General features: G+C 44.9%; 1 protein-coding gene across 1 annotated transcript in view; it reads left to right on the top strand.

Annotated features, from left to right (window-relative positions):
• LOC121274924 overlaps nucleotides 1–12,893 on the top strand; it is a 45,934-nt gene extending 33,041 nt beyond the window's left edge. Inside the window, exons 13-16 of the mRNA XM_041182301.1 lie at nucleotides 1,578–1,877; nucleotides 3,549–3,845; nucleotides 6,608–6,718; nucleotides 11,562–12,893. Coding sequence (XP_041038235.1) covers nucleotides 1,578–1,877; nucleotides 3,549–3,845; nucleotides 6,608–6,718; nucleotides 11,562–11,650 — 797 coding nt within the window. The 3' untranslated portion in view covers nucleotides 11,651–12,893. The remainder of the gene's footprint in view (nucleotides 1–1,577; nucleotides 1,878–3,548; nucleotides 3,846–6,607; nucleotides 6,719–11,561) is intronic.
• Nucleotides 12,894–16,511: the final 3,618 nt, after the last annotated feature.

The following is a 16,511-nucleotide window of genomic DNA, read 5'->3' as shown; positions in this document are numbered from 1 at the left end:
GAAACAGTGTGTTCATTTTCCCAAAGGTTACTGGTAAAACTTAGATCTATGAGTGATTTATATTGTCAGAACGATAAAGCCCTAAGACCTGGTGAAACAATCGGTGTTGGCATTCAAATGCGGACATGTGTATAAAGGGACGAAGTCTGTGTGTAAAGGTAGGCATTTCAAGACCTTGTAAGACTGAAAACACTTCAACATCTATGCCTCAAGTGCTGTACTTAAAGAACTTAAGTTATGAAAAGTCACACTGAATTCGACTGGGTCAGGGTATGCTTCTTTAGCTGGGTCTTTTTAAAATCTATGTGTTTTACTGTTGCCTTATCTAAAGTGTAACTGGGAGGTAGATTGATTAGGTGATTTAGAAGTGACCATAATTTGTACATTTATGTCTGTATTTAAAAAATCATTCCTCTTATTAATAAATGTATGTACTAGTTGTGTAAAACCAATAAGGCATGGCGTCCTTATCCCTGCTGAATTCAAGGCACGCTTGTTGAAAGTCATACCAACTGGAAAACGAGCTGTGGCAGTTATTTCAAGTTCCCCTTTAGAGTTTGAACAACCCAGCATTTACCATCGCCTGTGTGAGAACATTTTACTTCCGGATGGAAAATCAGTTCCATTCCTTGGAATGAAATTGACCTTTCCTTATATATTCTTTCACGGGATGTGGGGATCGCTGGCGTGGCCGGTATTTGTTGCCCATCCCCCGTTACCATTGAACTGAGTAGGCCATTTCAGAGGGTAATCACGAGTCAACTACATTTCGGTGGGTCTGGAGTGATACGTCTGAGGCAAGGCCAAACCGGGTAAGGATGGCAGGATTGTTTTCTAAAGCGCATGAGAAAATCACATGGGTTTTTTTTTGTAAGCGATGATAATTTCACGGTCGCCATTACTGAGAAAGGCGATAGAATTCGATATTTAATGAACTACATTTTACATTCCTGTACCTTTTCTGGCTGGACCTGAATTCATACCACCAGTGAATTGGTCTCATCTTCTGGCGCGTTAGTTACAAATGCATACATTTGTTCTGTTCATGGGTCGTCTTCCTGTTGACTAATCTTCTAAGGGACGATGGAAGTGGACAATGGGCAGTGTGTCAATCAAGGAATAATTCAATTTCGTCTCCCGGTGGCTTCCACACAACAGAATGCCATCGCAACGGACATGCATTCAACGTGCTTGCAAAGCCATAATGGACGATACAGCATAGCTCCCTCCTCCCCCTCCCTCCTCCCACCTTAAACTGCAGCACTGGGCATAAGGCCTATTTGGTGCCGTACTCCACATTTAGCCTTATGGCTCAAAACGAATTTTCGCCCCAACCCATCGGAAAAGTGAATTGTAGTTAAAATTAAAAGCAAAACAAGTGAGCTAAGCTAGCAGGTTCATCAGGCGAATTAAACTCCCTCTCTCACAGCACTGTGGAAGTACCTAATATCACGTGAACCGCAGTGTTCAAAAAGGCAGCTCTTCGCCATCTTGTCAAGGGCAGCTAGCGATGGGCAATAGATGTTGCACAATACAAATTGCTGCAAAATGTTTTACTTCTGCTCTGGGTGTTTCAGGGCTCAGGATGACTGCAGCTATATCGATGGACCACGAATCCGGCCTCTATATGGAAGGAAGCACCGCTCAGATCAGCTGCTCCGAACTCAACCGGAAGCGCGTCAGCTCCTTCAGTTTCTACCAGGACAATCTGCTGCTCCGCTCGCTGGATGTTGGCTCTGATCATCATTTTGCCTCGCTCACCATCAGCAACTTTTCCCATGTGAACAGAGGGAGGTACACCTGCAAGTGTGAGATAACCGTTTTGGGCAGGCGATTAATATCACATGACAGCAACTCGGTGTTCCTGACTGTTCGAGGTAACTCGCCCTCCTTGTATGTTGCTTACCAATTTAACAATGCACGCGCCTTGAAAAACGTTATCGCGTCGCTACTGGTTGGGATGGAAACAGTCCCCTGCCAGTTGCAAACACATATTCTTTGTGAACTGTCAAGTATTGCGGTGGTGCACAGATGCAATTGTTTCTGGGTTGGCGGGACTGCACTGCCCCCTTTACTCTTCAATGGATATTCAGTAGAACTGACATCGCTGATTAATCATTTGTCAAGTCGAAACACTTTGGAATCATTGGGCTCCGATTCTCTATATTTTCAAATATATACTCAACATTTACATTGTGTGGAAGGTGCACTAATCATTTTAAGACACTATGTATTTCCCCTAATGCCAATCCGTACATTGTTACCACGTTTTGCTTTCAGACTGCACCGTTTTTAATTCAGATTTACGGAATCCGCAATATTTCGCCCTTAGTGTTGCCCTCTCGACTGCTAATGGCACATTCTGCTATTCTGATTCCTTACAGCTCAGAGCTTTGTTCTGCTATTAACAACTTCTCTGGACCAATGCTTTGTTCCTTTACTACTACAATCCCCAATAAGCTTGTCTTTTGCTGCATGACATAAATGTAATTTAACCTGCCCTGCCCTGCCCTCTATACTACCTGTGACGTCCCCTTTTTGCTCCACCAGACATCTTTTCCAACAGCATAAAAATCCCATTATATTTCTACCTTTCTCCCGTTGAATAAAAGAGTCATGCTAGATTCAAAACGTTAACTCTGGTGTTTCCCGCACCACAGATGCTGCCAGCCCAGCTGATGTTCTTCCAGGATTTTTCTTTTATTTGTTATTATTTTAGATTACCAGCACCCACAGTGGTTTTCTTTTATTTAAGGCAATAATCTAATCGCTCCTGCCATGCTCAATCTTCTTGATGACTCTCTGCATCGTCTGATCCCTGCTCACCACTAACAATCCACATTCCATCTAAAAAGGTTGATAGCTCTAACTATGCAGCTGCCCTTTTCTGACTTTCGGGGGATCCGCTTCGAACCTCCCCTTACGCTAAAAGCGCTTTGCGTAGAATGTTTGCTGCTTTGGAGCACCCAGCAACAAGAATAGTGCGGACCACCTCTTGCAATGTTAACCATATTGCGCTAAATGGTCAGTCTATCTCCTGGAGGTAAAAATGGCATTGCGATGGTCTGTCTTTTAATGAAACCAATTGGCCTGTCACTGCAGGTGATCCTGAGCCACAGTTAGTCATTCTATTTTGCGGATTAAAAAAATGACTCAATTCATAGAAGTCTCTAATTTTTTTGCTCTTTGTTAGTCATGCCAGGTTAAAATGTCTTAACTTAAAGCCTTAGGGGTGAAATTGGCAACGACTGGTTTTGGAGGACAGTCCATACAGCCACGAGCACCTGGCCAAGGTTCCGCCCAGTATTCAGCTCCCTTGACTTTACAGAACGGGGTGTCACGCGTGACAAAATGGTCGGGCAATGCCATCCCCCCCGCTTTGTGCGAAGCTCTATTTAATGGCACGCTCTTAAATTTGCAACCGGGTTGCCAAATTTGGGGGCACGTTGTCAGCTGCCTGCGCTCCTTGGCGCCAATGGCTTTAGTATTTGAAATTGAGTTAACTGACTTTCAGCAACATTAATTATCTTTTTTTTTTGGCGTTTCAGAAACTTTTAAGCCGGCCATATCAATACGTCCGGCAGATGTTGAAATCGGTGGGAACGTATCAATTACATGCAGCAGCGGAAGAGAACACACTGGCGTTTCATTCTTTTTACAGAGACCTGGCGAAACCAATTTCACTGACTACCAGACTGCTTCAGCCGACGGCCATTCTGTCACCTTCACTATCAGCAACTTGACTGAAGGCGACCTAGGAGCCTATTCCTGCGGCTATAAAGCGATGGTAAACGGGGCCTTGTTAACATCAGCTATAAGTGAACCTGTGGAGGTGACTGTCAACGGTGAGTACGATCTACATGCCGGCCGGTGTCTCATCAAAAAGGAGTGTGTGTTCTTGGGAGAAGGTGCATTCCCATTAATTCGTCCAAGAAACATAACATATATCGCGTGACAGGAGAGGAAGTAGATGCGATGGATTGTGGGTGCAGGGCGTGAGAGTTCACCTAGGTTCATAATGGATGGATTTCCACTTTGTACGAGATGCAGCATCACAAGTATCACTCCCGCCGTCAGTCTTTCACTCCACCCGTTCCATTAGAATGAACGTTTCAGGTTAACTGCTCACTAACCGGCTGAATTTCAAGGCGATCTCTTTATTCGTTCCTAAGACTTCGACCGCGCTGTCACGGGGAGCATTTGCTACCCATTCTCTATTGCCCTTGTACTGAATGTCTTGCTCGGCCGTTTCAGAGGACTAAGTGTCAGCCACATTGCTGGGGGGGGGGGGGGGGGGGGGAGGAGGTGGTGGTCTAGACTCACATTAGGCCAGACTAGCAAAGGATGGCAGATTTCCTTCCCGGAAGCTGCCCGTGAGTTAGATGCTCTTTATTTTAACAAGAATGGATGGCTGTCTCATGGTCATGGTCATCATTATTGATACCAGCTTCGAACTGGTGATTTATTATTTGAATTTGCTTTGCGACGGGCGCCCTGGTGAGATTTTAAGCCGTGTCACCAGAACATGAGCCTGAGTCTCTGGATTACGAGTCCACTGACACTATCGTTTCCAACCGTCTCTCACAACCACCTCCCCCCCCCCCCCACCCCCCACCTCCCCAGACACCCCACCCCTCTAAATTTCCTTTCCCAACTTAGCATTTCAGCGAGATGCGAACAATCAACCATCTTGTTGTTGGTCTCGAGTTGAGTACAGGTGAGGCGTGTGAGCATGGTGCATTTCTTCACCATAAAAAGGGCATCAGTGCACAGGTGGATATTTTTTTTTTGCAATACCCCATCATAATTGCCACAATCACCATTACAGAGACGCGCTTCATATTCCAGATTGATTGAATCAATTCAAGATCAGGCAGTTTGAAACCATACCTGCAGATATAGGCCTGGGCCTTTGGATTCCTAATTCACTGACGTTAACAGTAATCCATGGCCTCCCGCAAGGAGATCCGGGTAGATCTGAGCAAATCCAGCATTCTTTCCCCCGCCTGAAATGTTGCTCGAACATCTATATGGGATGAAAATAAGATTAAAGTCCAGGGGGCTGTTCATTCACATCAGTGAATCAAGGTGAATAGGTGATGGCTCAGCTAGTGGATCAGCTGGATTATGCAACGAAGAATGGAGTCGCGTCCAATGCGCTATTCGCAATCACAACATGAACAATAGCCACAATTTCATAGAAGCCCCGCAGTGACTCTTTGCAAGCATTAAGCGTGGAAAGAGGGGACATAACCCTTCCCATGCTTGAAAAGAGCTGGCGAGAGGAGTGAATCACCTTGCTGGGTTTTGGTGTCCATTGGATTTCCCAATGTCCAGCTTGCGGTTGCTCGCTGCTGTAAAATGGGCAATATAGCCTGAGCCGCTTGGGAGACAAAATGACGCATTTCCTGTGGCGCTGACACCGTGCTAGAGGGATTGCGGCAAGGCGTGGAATATGCCGCTAATTCGATGTCTCCTGCCGTGCAATTGCGCCTGAAACATAACGTCCATCCATTTAAAAGCCACAATAAGGTAGGAATTATAACGGTCATGGAATAGGTTGAACCTATTGCCAGAATCAAGTTAAAACCCACCTCCTACCGTTAACAGCATTCCTATTTGTGGAATCAGCAGCCTTTTATCTATTCTGTCAGAAGCATTAACACTTCAGGCCGCTTCTATCGCGTCCCTCGTTTCCCTCCGTTCCCTCGTGGTGGCGTAGCGGTCAGGCCGTTACAATTCAGAGACCTCGGGTTGAACCTCCGGTGACGTGGGTTTAAATCCCGTCACAGCCGCTGGCGCTGGCTTTGATATTTGAATTCAGGTAGCAATATTTAGAGTATAATGTTAACTTCGGTGAGAGCGACGGCGAGGTATTCGGCGGTATATATGATAAATAAAAATCAGGTTTGCTGATGCCCTTTAGAGGTGGAAGCCTGCCATCCTTAACTGGTCTGTCCTACATGTGACTCCAGGCTGCTGACTCTTAAGTGTACTCTGAAATGGCCGAGCAAGCGCAGTTCAACGGTAATTAGGGACGGGACATTAGATACCGGACGTACTGATAGCGCTCACATCACATGAAAGAATAGATGACTAAAATACATTCGTTGACATTCAATTTGACCTCACATTATATTGACAATTCAACACTCTCGCTACGAACTCAATGGGACCTGCTACTGTCCGCTCACTCCTTGTTACCTTTCTATGCAAAGTGGGAAGCCGTTCCCTCTATGCTCAATTTGCAGTACATAAATATGTAACCAGAAAGGCCATAATCTCGATAGCGACCCAATAGCTGGAGTGGGGTGGAGTGCGGCACCGGTTTATTGGACCCTGCTGTCGAAGAAGCAACCGTTCACCATTATTCTTTGCCTGCTTCCACTCAGGTCAAAAAAAAAACGAAAACCGTTTCCGTGCTGCTTCCCGCCGTTTTGTCGTCAGTAATGTCATTTTTTCAAAAAAAAAAGCTGAGGCTTATTCCATAAACAAGCTTTTGAACTTAAGAAATGCCGGCGGCAAGCGAATGTGAAATGAATGGTATTTTTACATGCCCTTAAGATGTAACCTAATACAGTCGCCCTTTTAAAAAAATATTTTACAGCTAATTCTTCGACTCAAACGCTGTTCCGCTACCTGTCCGTGGCTGGGGTGGCCTTGCTTCTACTTTGTGTAGCAGCCGGTGTGGCGGCCACAATCAGAAAGAAGAAAAAAGGTGAGGCTACACTTTCAGCACGTGCAAATGTTTCACGGCTTTGGTACTGAACTACTTATATTGAAGCAGACGTTTATAGGTGCATCGATAGAAAGGTTAGACACATTTTTTGCAATGGCAGTCACAGTGCCTGTCGTTGATCTTAAATTTCAAGCGATCTCTGTGGCGTGATTTTCCCCTTCCTTTTTTTTCCAACCTGCATTTTGGAACAACATTAATCGGACCTATAGGCATCCAGGTAACGTGATAGCACCAAACGGCACAGGCACCAATCACATTAAAGCATTCTCAAAGACAGCAAAACTGGAAAAAAAAGGTTCACAGGAATTGTCGCAATCAACTTCCATATAACCAAATAACAGTTTGTGACACACACACACACGCACACACGTTTGTTTATGTGTGTGTGTATATATATATATATATATATACACACACATATATATACACACACATATGTGTAAATGCGACTCTCCCTCTATTGGGGAGTAGTGCAGTAATTGTGAACTTTCCCTATACCAGCCAGATAGTAAGATCATGGGATCATAAAGACAGCGATCAGGAGAGGGGCATTCGGCCGCTTGAGCCAGCTCCGCCATTTAGCCTGATCATGGCCGATTTGATTGTGGCCTTAATTCCAGTTCATTGACTGTCTCCCACAACCATTGACTTCCTTCAGGACCAACAAGCTTTCTCACTCAGCCTGCAGGATATTCATTGATGCCGCCTCCACTTTTTTCTGATGAAGGGAATTCCCAACACCTGCGGGTCTTTGAGTGAAAGAAGAACCCTTGTCATCTTTGACTGAAACGCGAAACTCTGCATTGTTAAATTGTGGCCCCAGCTCCAGATTCCTCAATGAGCGATTCATCATCATGGCAGTGACAATGCTCAGCCACATCCGAATCTTGTGTTGTAATAGAATGCCCTCTCGTCCCTCTGAGCTCCAATGTGTATAGGGCCAACCTGCTTCATCTTTCTGTCATGGAACAAACACTTCATTCCAGGAATCAGCCTAGTGAGCCTTCTCTGAATGCCTTCCAATGCAAATATTTCCCTTCTAAAATAGGGAGAACAAACTGTACAGGCTATGGCGTGTGCAACCTTGCCAAAGCCCATGCCACCTCCACCTTTTGTTAAATGTCTACATTCCATTTCCCGTCCTCATTTATTCCCATAGCTGCATGCTATTTTACAGTGATTCATGTACAAAAAGAATGAGATTCGTCTGCACTACAACACTCTGTAGCTTCCCTTCATTTCAATTATATTCTGATTTTCGATTCTTCCTGTCAAAGTGGACAACCTCTCATTTTCCCACGTTATACTGGATCTGCCATTTCTTGTCCACTCAATTGCCTTATCTGTATCCAATTGCAAGCTTCTTGTGCTCTCCTCACAACTTGATTTGCCACCTCTCTTTGCATCCTTAAATATGACTGCGATAGCATCAAGCGGCATAAGCACCAATCACATTAAAGCATTCTCACAGACAGCAAAGCAGGAAAGGAAATGATACACTGGAATTGTCACTTTTAATTTCCAGAAAACCGAATGACTGTGGCACAAGCACACAAAAATGCATATATGTATATATAAAATATATATGTATAAATGTATATGCGACTCTCTCTCTATTTGGAATCAATCAGTAATATGGAGCATATATATTTGAGGGCTCAGCACTGTTCCCTGTAGCGCTCCACTTGTTGCATTTTGCTAACTCGAGGGTGACAATTTATGCTGATTTTGTTTCTTGTTCATTAGACAAACAATTATGTAGGCGGATATTTCACCCCCAATAATATACATCTGGTTATTTCTTTTTGTTTTACTTTGCTAAATCCTCAAAGAACTCTAATAAATTTGTCACATGTAGGCCAGACCAGGTGAGGGCAGCAGATTCCCTTCCCTAAAGGTCGTTAGTAAAACTCATGGTTCTTTTTTTGCAAAAAGAAAACACGATGGTTTCATGGTCATTATTCGACTTTTGATTCCAGATGTTTATTGCTTTCAAATCCTATCATTTTCCATGGCGGAGATTGAAACCCAGGTCCACCAGAGCATTACTCTGGTTCTCTGGATTACTAGTCCAGCGACAGTACCATGACACTATCCCTTCCCCAGTAACATAAGTAATGAAAACGAACAGTATCCTAGGCTCTATTTGTAAGGGCATGGGGTACAAGTCAAGGAGTTATGTGAAACTTGATTAAAATGCTGATTTGGTCTCAACTGGAGTATTCTGTCCAGTTCCAGGTGCCAGACTTTAGGAAAGAGGTGAAGGCACCTGCGAGACATTGTAGAGATGATTCCTGAGAATGGTTCCAGAGATGAGGGATTTCAGTTGCATTGGAGAATTGTGATTGGAGAATTCGGGACTCTTTTCCTTGGTGAAGAGAAGGTTAGAGGAGATTTGACAGAGGCGATCAAAATCATATGGGGTCACGATAGAGTAGATGGGGAGAAATTGTTCCCATTGGTGGAAGGATCGAGAGTGAGAGGGCACAGATTTAAGTTAATTGTTGAAGGAATCAGTGGAGGCAAGAAGAGAAACATTTTTTTTTCTAAGCAGCGTAAAGTTGGCATCTGGAATGCACTGCCTGATAGTCTGATGAAGGCAGGTCTGACTGAAGTCTTCAAGCGGGATTTGATTATTACCTGAAGAGGAAAATTGGGAAGTTTATGGCAAAAGGGCAGGGTAATGGCACCTGGTAAATGGCTTGTTCAGAGTGCTGGCGCAGGCATGGTGGGCCGAATGGCCCCCTTCTGTGCTGTGACACATTCTGTGATTCTCTGATGCCTTTTCTTGATCCAGCAGACCCAATTTCGGCCGAGCCTGGTGAGGACAAAAGATGCCCTTCCTTAAACGATGTTAGAGAACCAGATGGCAATTTCTGACAATAGTTGCATGATCGCCATTAGCAAGACTGGCTTACGTTGCAGGATTATTAATTGAATGCAAATTCCACGTGCCACAAGGCTGTGATTAGAACCCGAATTCACTAAATCATTGGCCAGGGCCACTAAAATGTTAGCCCAGTGGACATCAGGACTGCACCCCTATTGCAACCTTCTTAATAATCTATTTTTAGTATTTTCCAATAACAGGTGCTAGACAAAGTGAAGAAAGGTTTCCTAGATTCCGAACCCCTCCTTTCTTGTATAGGGGTCTAATATCTGTGAGAGCACACCAGATACTGCGGAATGTTCTAAGATTTCAAACAATGCATCCACAATCGCTGCAGCAACCTAACGAAGACAGTAGGATACAGGCCATCAATTCCAGGGGATTGTCAGCTTTAATTCCACTTTTTTCTCTGGCACACTTTCTCTATTAACCATGAGTGGTTTACTTCATTCACTCCCTTTTGCATCTGCTTTTCTACCACTCATCAGATGTATTTTTCTTTCTTCTGACATGAAAACATACGCAAGATACTTGGTCAATGTGTTTGATTTTCTTCTTTCCGGTTGTTATTTCCCCGAGTCACCCTCTAAAGGGCTCGCAGTCACGTTCCATTTCCAGCCTGTTCTTTAATATATTTACCGCTGGTTTGCTCTCTTCCTCCATTTCTGCCTCTTCATTAATTTTTAGTCATCATATGTTGGTTTGTAAACGTTTCTTAATCTGCTGGCATACCACTGATCTTTGCAGCAATGGAGATCTTTTATTTGCGACTTGGTAACATCCTTAACTTCTGTAGTTAGCCGTGGATGGTATATCCTTCTAGTGTTTTTTTTTTTCTCAATGCAACATATTTGTCGAGAGATATGAAATATCTCGTAAAAGTCTTGCACTGTTTCCCTACAGTTTAATCTTTCAGCTTATTTTCGCATTCCAGCTAAAATAATTCTGTGGTCAGGCCCTGGCCACTTCCCTCATTTATTTTGAAGAAACTAGTTTCAGACCCAATCTTCTCACCCTCAAAATGAGTTTGAATCCTATTTTTTTTTTCATGATCGCTCTTTCCTTCGCTAAGAACTCATTAAATAATTCTTCCTCTTTGCAAGTCCTCGGATCCAAAATATTTGCAGCTCATTTAGCAAGTTCAACTTTTTCAAGAGGTTATGGGTTCTACCTGATTGCAGTCTGAGTTGCGAGTGGGGTGGGGGGAGCGGCGTGGGTGATTGGTGCGGAGAAGGTGGGGTTTAATCAGCAGACGCTTGGGCGAAATAAAGAAACAGTGACAACAACGGCTGTATTTCAGCATTTATTTTGGCAATGCAGAATCTATGCAGTGTTGTAAGTCAATAAAGAGGAAAGGTGGTGAATTTTGAAAATTTCGCTGTCATCAATATTGCAATAAGTAGGCCCCAATTTAGATGCAGTCTCCACTATACTGGCTGGTCAGCCAAATCGGCATTTTGTCTGATCCAAATGCTAGTTAATTCTTAATGCAGCAAATCTGTGGATTACTTAACATCCAGTGGGTGAAACTGCACGGGCAAGCGGTAACGCACGGAGCGAAGGAAATCAAAGACCTGGGTAGAAATGCAAATCAGACCTACGTTTAGGGTGTTGGATATACGTTTGACAGGGAGGAAATTTGAACTGAGCAGAAACGCAAGAATAAAAAAAAAGCCACCTGTGCTGCAGCGCAGTAAATGCCCTCCTGATATTGAATTACATTAAGTCAAATGCAACCGAATGTTAAGCAGCAACTATGGCAGGATGTCCATAGCCGAAGGTTAATTTCTACCGGAAAGGCACATTGTTGTCTGCCTGTTTGCTAATTATTGGTTAAAGCAAATGATATTACATTGAAATAATAATAGGTTTTGGCAGCTTGAGCATCAGGGTTTGATCTATCTCACAGCAAACATGTTTTATTTTGTTCAGGCTCTTTTGAAGGACCTTTCATTTTGCCTGATTCAGCAACAGAGCTGAACTCGAAAGGAGCTATCGAATCTGCCGACAGTACCTTATGAGGACATCAAGACGTCACGACAAAACAGTCCATGATATATTTTGTTTTAATTTAAATTGCCAACATTATTACGCATTTCCCAATTGGCTGCACACCCCGTTGTAGTAATCGATTCTGCACACCAGATGCTTGCACCGTGCTGGACATTGGTGATATCTGACTGCTAGTTAGATAAGGGTGCTGGCCTTCCAAAGAAAATACTCCCTTATTGTCAAACCTAGGAAATTCGTTACCTTTTCAAGCGTTAATGTAGCTAACAAAGAAATTCATGCAAGACTTAAAAGTGGTCATGGAGTTGTGAACTGAATTGACAGAGAATAGGGCAGCCACACTATTCCTGATTTGAAAGGACAGATCGTCTCCTGCGAAAGCCTTTGCGTGGCCGGAAACAAGGTATGGTTCTAGAAGCTGGGTCATCACTAAGAGAGATCAGGCCTCATTAAAAGCAGGTGAAATGGTTGGAGTCAATGGGACATGATGTTTGCCGTGGACGGCTAAGCTGAGACAGCAGTGGGCGCCAGGGGAAGCTGACGTCAACGGCAAGTAGCTCGAGGCAGCTACGTCAAGGGAGCAGGTTAATTTCGACACGTGATGTCAACTGGAGGGGAATGCCTGGGGGAAACTGAAAGATAAACGAGGAAATTAAAGGCAAAAGGCCTGGAAAAAAAAAGGGCTGAAGGAAGATTGCAGATGGCATGGATGGAGAACGTGAGGACGTGGAATGGCCCCTGGGTATGGCTGACATTGAGGGCAGCGGAGAACAGAAATGGGTAGAGAGAGATTGTCCATAGTGCGGCTAAGCCACGGAACGAGGACGGAGGCAAGACATGTCTATGTCATTAACGCTGGCATAGACTTCCGCTTCCTCAGCCAAAAGCTGCCGTTCGCATTTTCTTCCGCTGACGCCATGTTCCCTCAGTCGCAGAACTTTAAGAAAAATTGCAAAAAAAAATGAACAGGAAACGAGCGCTTCACCTTTAAAAATAAATCTTATGAATTATGCGTTAATCTGCCGCTATCAGTTGGCCTCCCTCAAAGTAATGAAATTCAATGTTACTCACGTGCTGTGTCAGTGACCTGTACGTTTCCCTGCTCGCTTTTTCAATGCAATATTGTAGCCCCATTAGCCACAGTAACATTCTATTGCACGATATATTTTGAGGCTGTTTTTCGCGAAGTATGTAAGGACATGTCTTTACTTTCCATCACTGGATGAAAATAAAACGGCATGAATTTTAATGAAATGATGCTTGCTTGTCTTCAGTAAGAATGTGAGTATCCCGTTACATTTCATGAACAAGTGTTATTATTGGTTCCATCACCCACCCACTTAATTTTGTGAGAAATTGGTGGAGTGTTCCGATATGGGCAACTATGTTTCGCTTCCAATGTCGACCTTGTTTTGGTTACCAACAGACAAACAAGGAGCAGGAGGTGGCCATTCAGCTCCTCAAGCCTGCTCCGCCATTATATAAGGTCATGGCTGACTTGATAGTAAACTGAAATCTGCATCCCACCGACCCTCGACATCCTATCACACCATTGTTTACAAGGATCTATCCACCTCTGGCTGAAAAAAAAACAGTTAAAGACTCTTGTGCACCATCTTCTTCAGGAAGAGAGTTCCAAACAATCACGTCCCTTTGATTGAAAACTTTTCGGCTCGTCTCATGATTATGAGGGGCATGGACAGGGTGGAGAGGGAGCAGCTATTCCCCTTAGTTGAAGGATCAGTCACGAGGGGACACAAGTTCAAGGTGAGGGGCAGGAGGTTTAGGGGGGAATGTGAGGAAAAACTTTTTACCCCAGAGGGTGGTGAGGGTCTGGAATGTGCTGCCTGGGAGGGTGGTGGAGGCGGGTTGCCTCACATCCTTTAAAAAGTACCTGGATGAGCACTTGGCACCTCATAAACATTCAAGGCTATGGGCCCAGTGCTGGTAAATGAAATTAGGTAGGTAGGTCAGGTGTTTTTCCCGTGTCGGTGCAGACTCGATGGGCATAAGGGCCCCTTCTGCACTGTAATTCTGTGATCTCTGTTTTAAATGGGCGGCCCCTTATTTTTAAATAGTGACCCGTCGTTCTAGATTCATACACAATAGGAACTTTCTTCCCCGTATCAAACCTGTCAAGACCAGTGAGGAAGTTTCAATCAAGTCGCTTCTCACTCTTCTAAATTCTAGTGGATACAAGCCTAGTCTGGCCAACCTTTACTCATAAGGCAACCCACCATGCCAGGTATTAGCCTCGTAAACACTTTGCTAACTGCGTCCAACACATTTAAGTGTGGATTTTTAAAACGTATTCAAGGGATGTGAGCGTTGCTGACAAGGTTAGCATTTAATGCCCATCCCTAATTGCCCCTTGAGAAGCTGGTGTTGAGAGGCATTCACGAATCGCTGCAGCCCACCTGATGCAGGTGCAGTCTCAGCGTTGATAGTAAGGGAGCTGCAGGTTTTTGACCCAGCCAGAGTGAAGGAACAGCCGGTATATTTACAAGTCAGGTTGGTGAGTGGCTTGGAGGGGAACTTCCAGCTTGTGACAAAATGCATATTTTGTCCTTGTTGTTCCCGGTGGTGGTGATCGCCGGCTTGGGAGTTCCTGCCACATGAGCCTCAGCGACCAGTTGCACTGCATCTTGCAGTCGCTGCAAGCTGTATCCACTGTGCGTCACAAGTGGAGGGAGTGAACGCTGAAGAAGGTGGGCGGGGTGCCGATCAGGCTGGCTGCGTTCTCCTGGTTGGTGTCGAGCTTGTTGGGTGTTCTTGGAGCTACTAATATATAGCGAAGAGTAGATCGGGTGGAGGCATTCCTTTCTGCGAAATGCAATCACTGGCAGAGCATACGTAAGGTTCTGGAACGCTGAACCTTGACAACCTGTGCAAAAATGAATATTATTTAGGAATTCACGCGCACACACGTACAAACACGCGCGCGCGCGCAATCACTAACGCACCAGTAAACGCACACCCATACACACAAGACAGTGACTTGCATTCACAGACGTCCACAAAGTCAACTACAGAAGCACCAACCGATACAGACATGCGCACGGTCACTTTCACAATCCGGCACAGATACACACGCGCCTATGCATCTAAAGTGCTTATCCCTAGATTCTAAATTATTGCAAGTTGCTACTGTCCTTGTGCCGGGAGCATGCTCACCAGAACTTATCTTCACTGGCCGGCTACACAACTCTCAGGGACTTTATGTCAGCATGCCAAAGGCAGCACCAAAGGGCGGCATTCCACAGCCAGATGAGTACGGGAACCTGCAACATAGAACCTCAAAAACTGTGACAGGGAGAGATTCCAAAAGCCAAGCTCAGAGCCTGTAATTTTCTCCCCGCCACAAAGGAACAATCTGCTTGGCAGATCCAAATGGTGAATACTCTGTCATCCGGTTGCTTCAACATTTGAAGAGAACAGTGTTAGACCCCTGTAAGGCAAGGTAGCACTCCGCAGAGTCCGTGCATTCATCCAGCTATCTAACATTGGCCTCGTATGCAATATCTGCAACTTGGTCTGGAATTCAAGGTTTGAGTTAACATCACATAAAAGACAAAACGATCCTACACGGTGAACTACTGATCTCCTTGTTGTACGCTAAGGTTTTGAAGCGACAGGGCAATCCAGCTCCTTATGCATATACAAACGCACATGCAGGTACAAAAGAATGCCTCACATATACACAGAGTCAGTCATGCATACTTCAACACACACAGACACAGACTCACTCACACCCACACTCACTCACGCAGGCACATTCACACACTTTCGCACACAAACACACACACACACGTACACACACTTATTCACAGATATATGCGTGAGCTCACGCACTCACACTCCAAAATGCTGACTCACACACACTCTCACGTTCAGACACAAGCACACACACACACACACGCTGACTCACACTCACACACACACACACACACACACACGCAGACTCACACACGCACACAAGTTCAGACACACACAGGCACACACACAAACTACACTCGGACTCACATACCCCCAATGTCCCACACACTCACACCCACATTCTCTCACGCAGACGCTTTAACAAATTCTCGCACATACACACTTGCAAACAATCGATCACAGGCATTCGCGTGGGCGTGCGTGCACGCGCGCGCGCACACACACACGGAGGCTCACTCGCGCACGCACTCACATTCTCACACAAAGGCACACCCGCGCTCCACACACGTGCTCATAGGCAGATCAAAACGTGTGTGCGCGCAGATATTCGGACCTGATTCAATTATATTCCCACATAATGAACTCCACAACAAACCACAAACATGCCCATTTTTAACACCAAAAGTGCATCAAAAACCGCGACCCCCGCAGTCATCCCAGCTCCCACAATCCTGGGTGACAGGGCGCCTTTCTGAATCTCATGTGCAGAACTGCATGATCACAAGTGAAACAAGGCAAGGTTTGAGTGCACAGGAGACGGTCAAGTTGAAGACCAGCACCATCCAGTAATGATTGTACTTCCGTAGATCTCGCAAGCGAAAGCATATATTAGGCTCGGTAGAAGAGTCACGCGGACTCGAAACGTTAACTCGGTCTTTCCCTCCAGAGATGCTGTCAGACCTGCAGAGCTTTTCCACCATTTTTTATTCAAGACCATAAGACCAGAAGACATAGGAGCAGAAATTAGGCCATTCGCCCCATGGAGTCTACTCCGCCATTCAATCATGGCTGAAAAGTTTCTCAACCCCATTCTCCCGCCTTCTCCCCGTAACCTTTGACCCCCTTACCAATCAAGAACCTTGGTTTCTGTTTCAGATTTCGAGGATCGGCAGAATGTTGCCTTTAGCGTATATTAGGCACCAGAATACAATAGTT

This window comes from Carcharodon carcharias (assembly GCF_017639515.1).
Source record: "Carcharodon carcharias isolate sCarCar2 chromosome 39 unlocalized genomic scaffold, sCarCar2.pri SUPER_39_unloc_1, whole genome shotgun sequence".
Classification (NCBI taxonomy): Eukaryota; Metazoa; Chordata; class Chondrichthyes; order Lamniformes; family Lamnidae; genus Carcharodon; species Carcharodon carcharias.
This window is presented reverse-complemented; position numbering and strand designations above follow the sequence as displayed.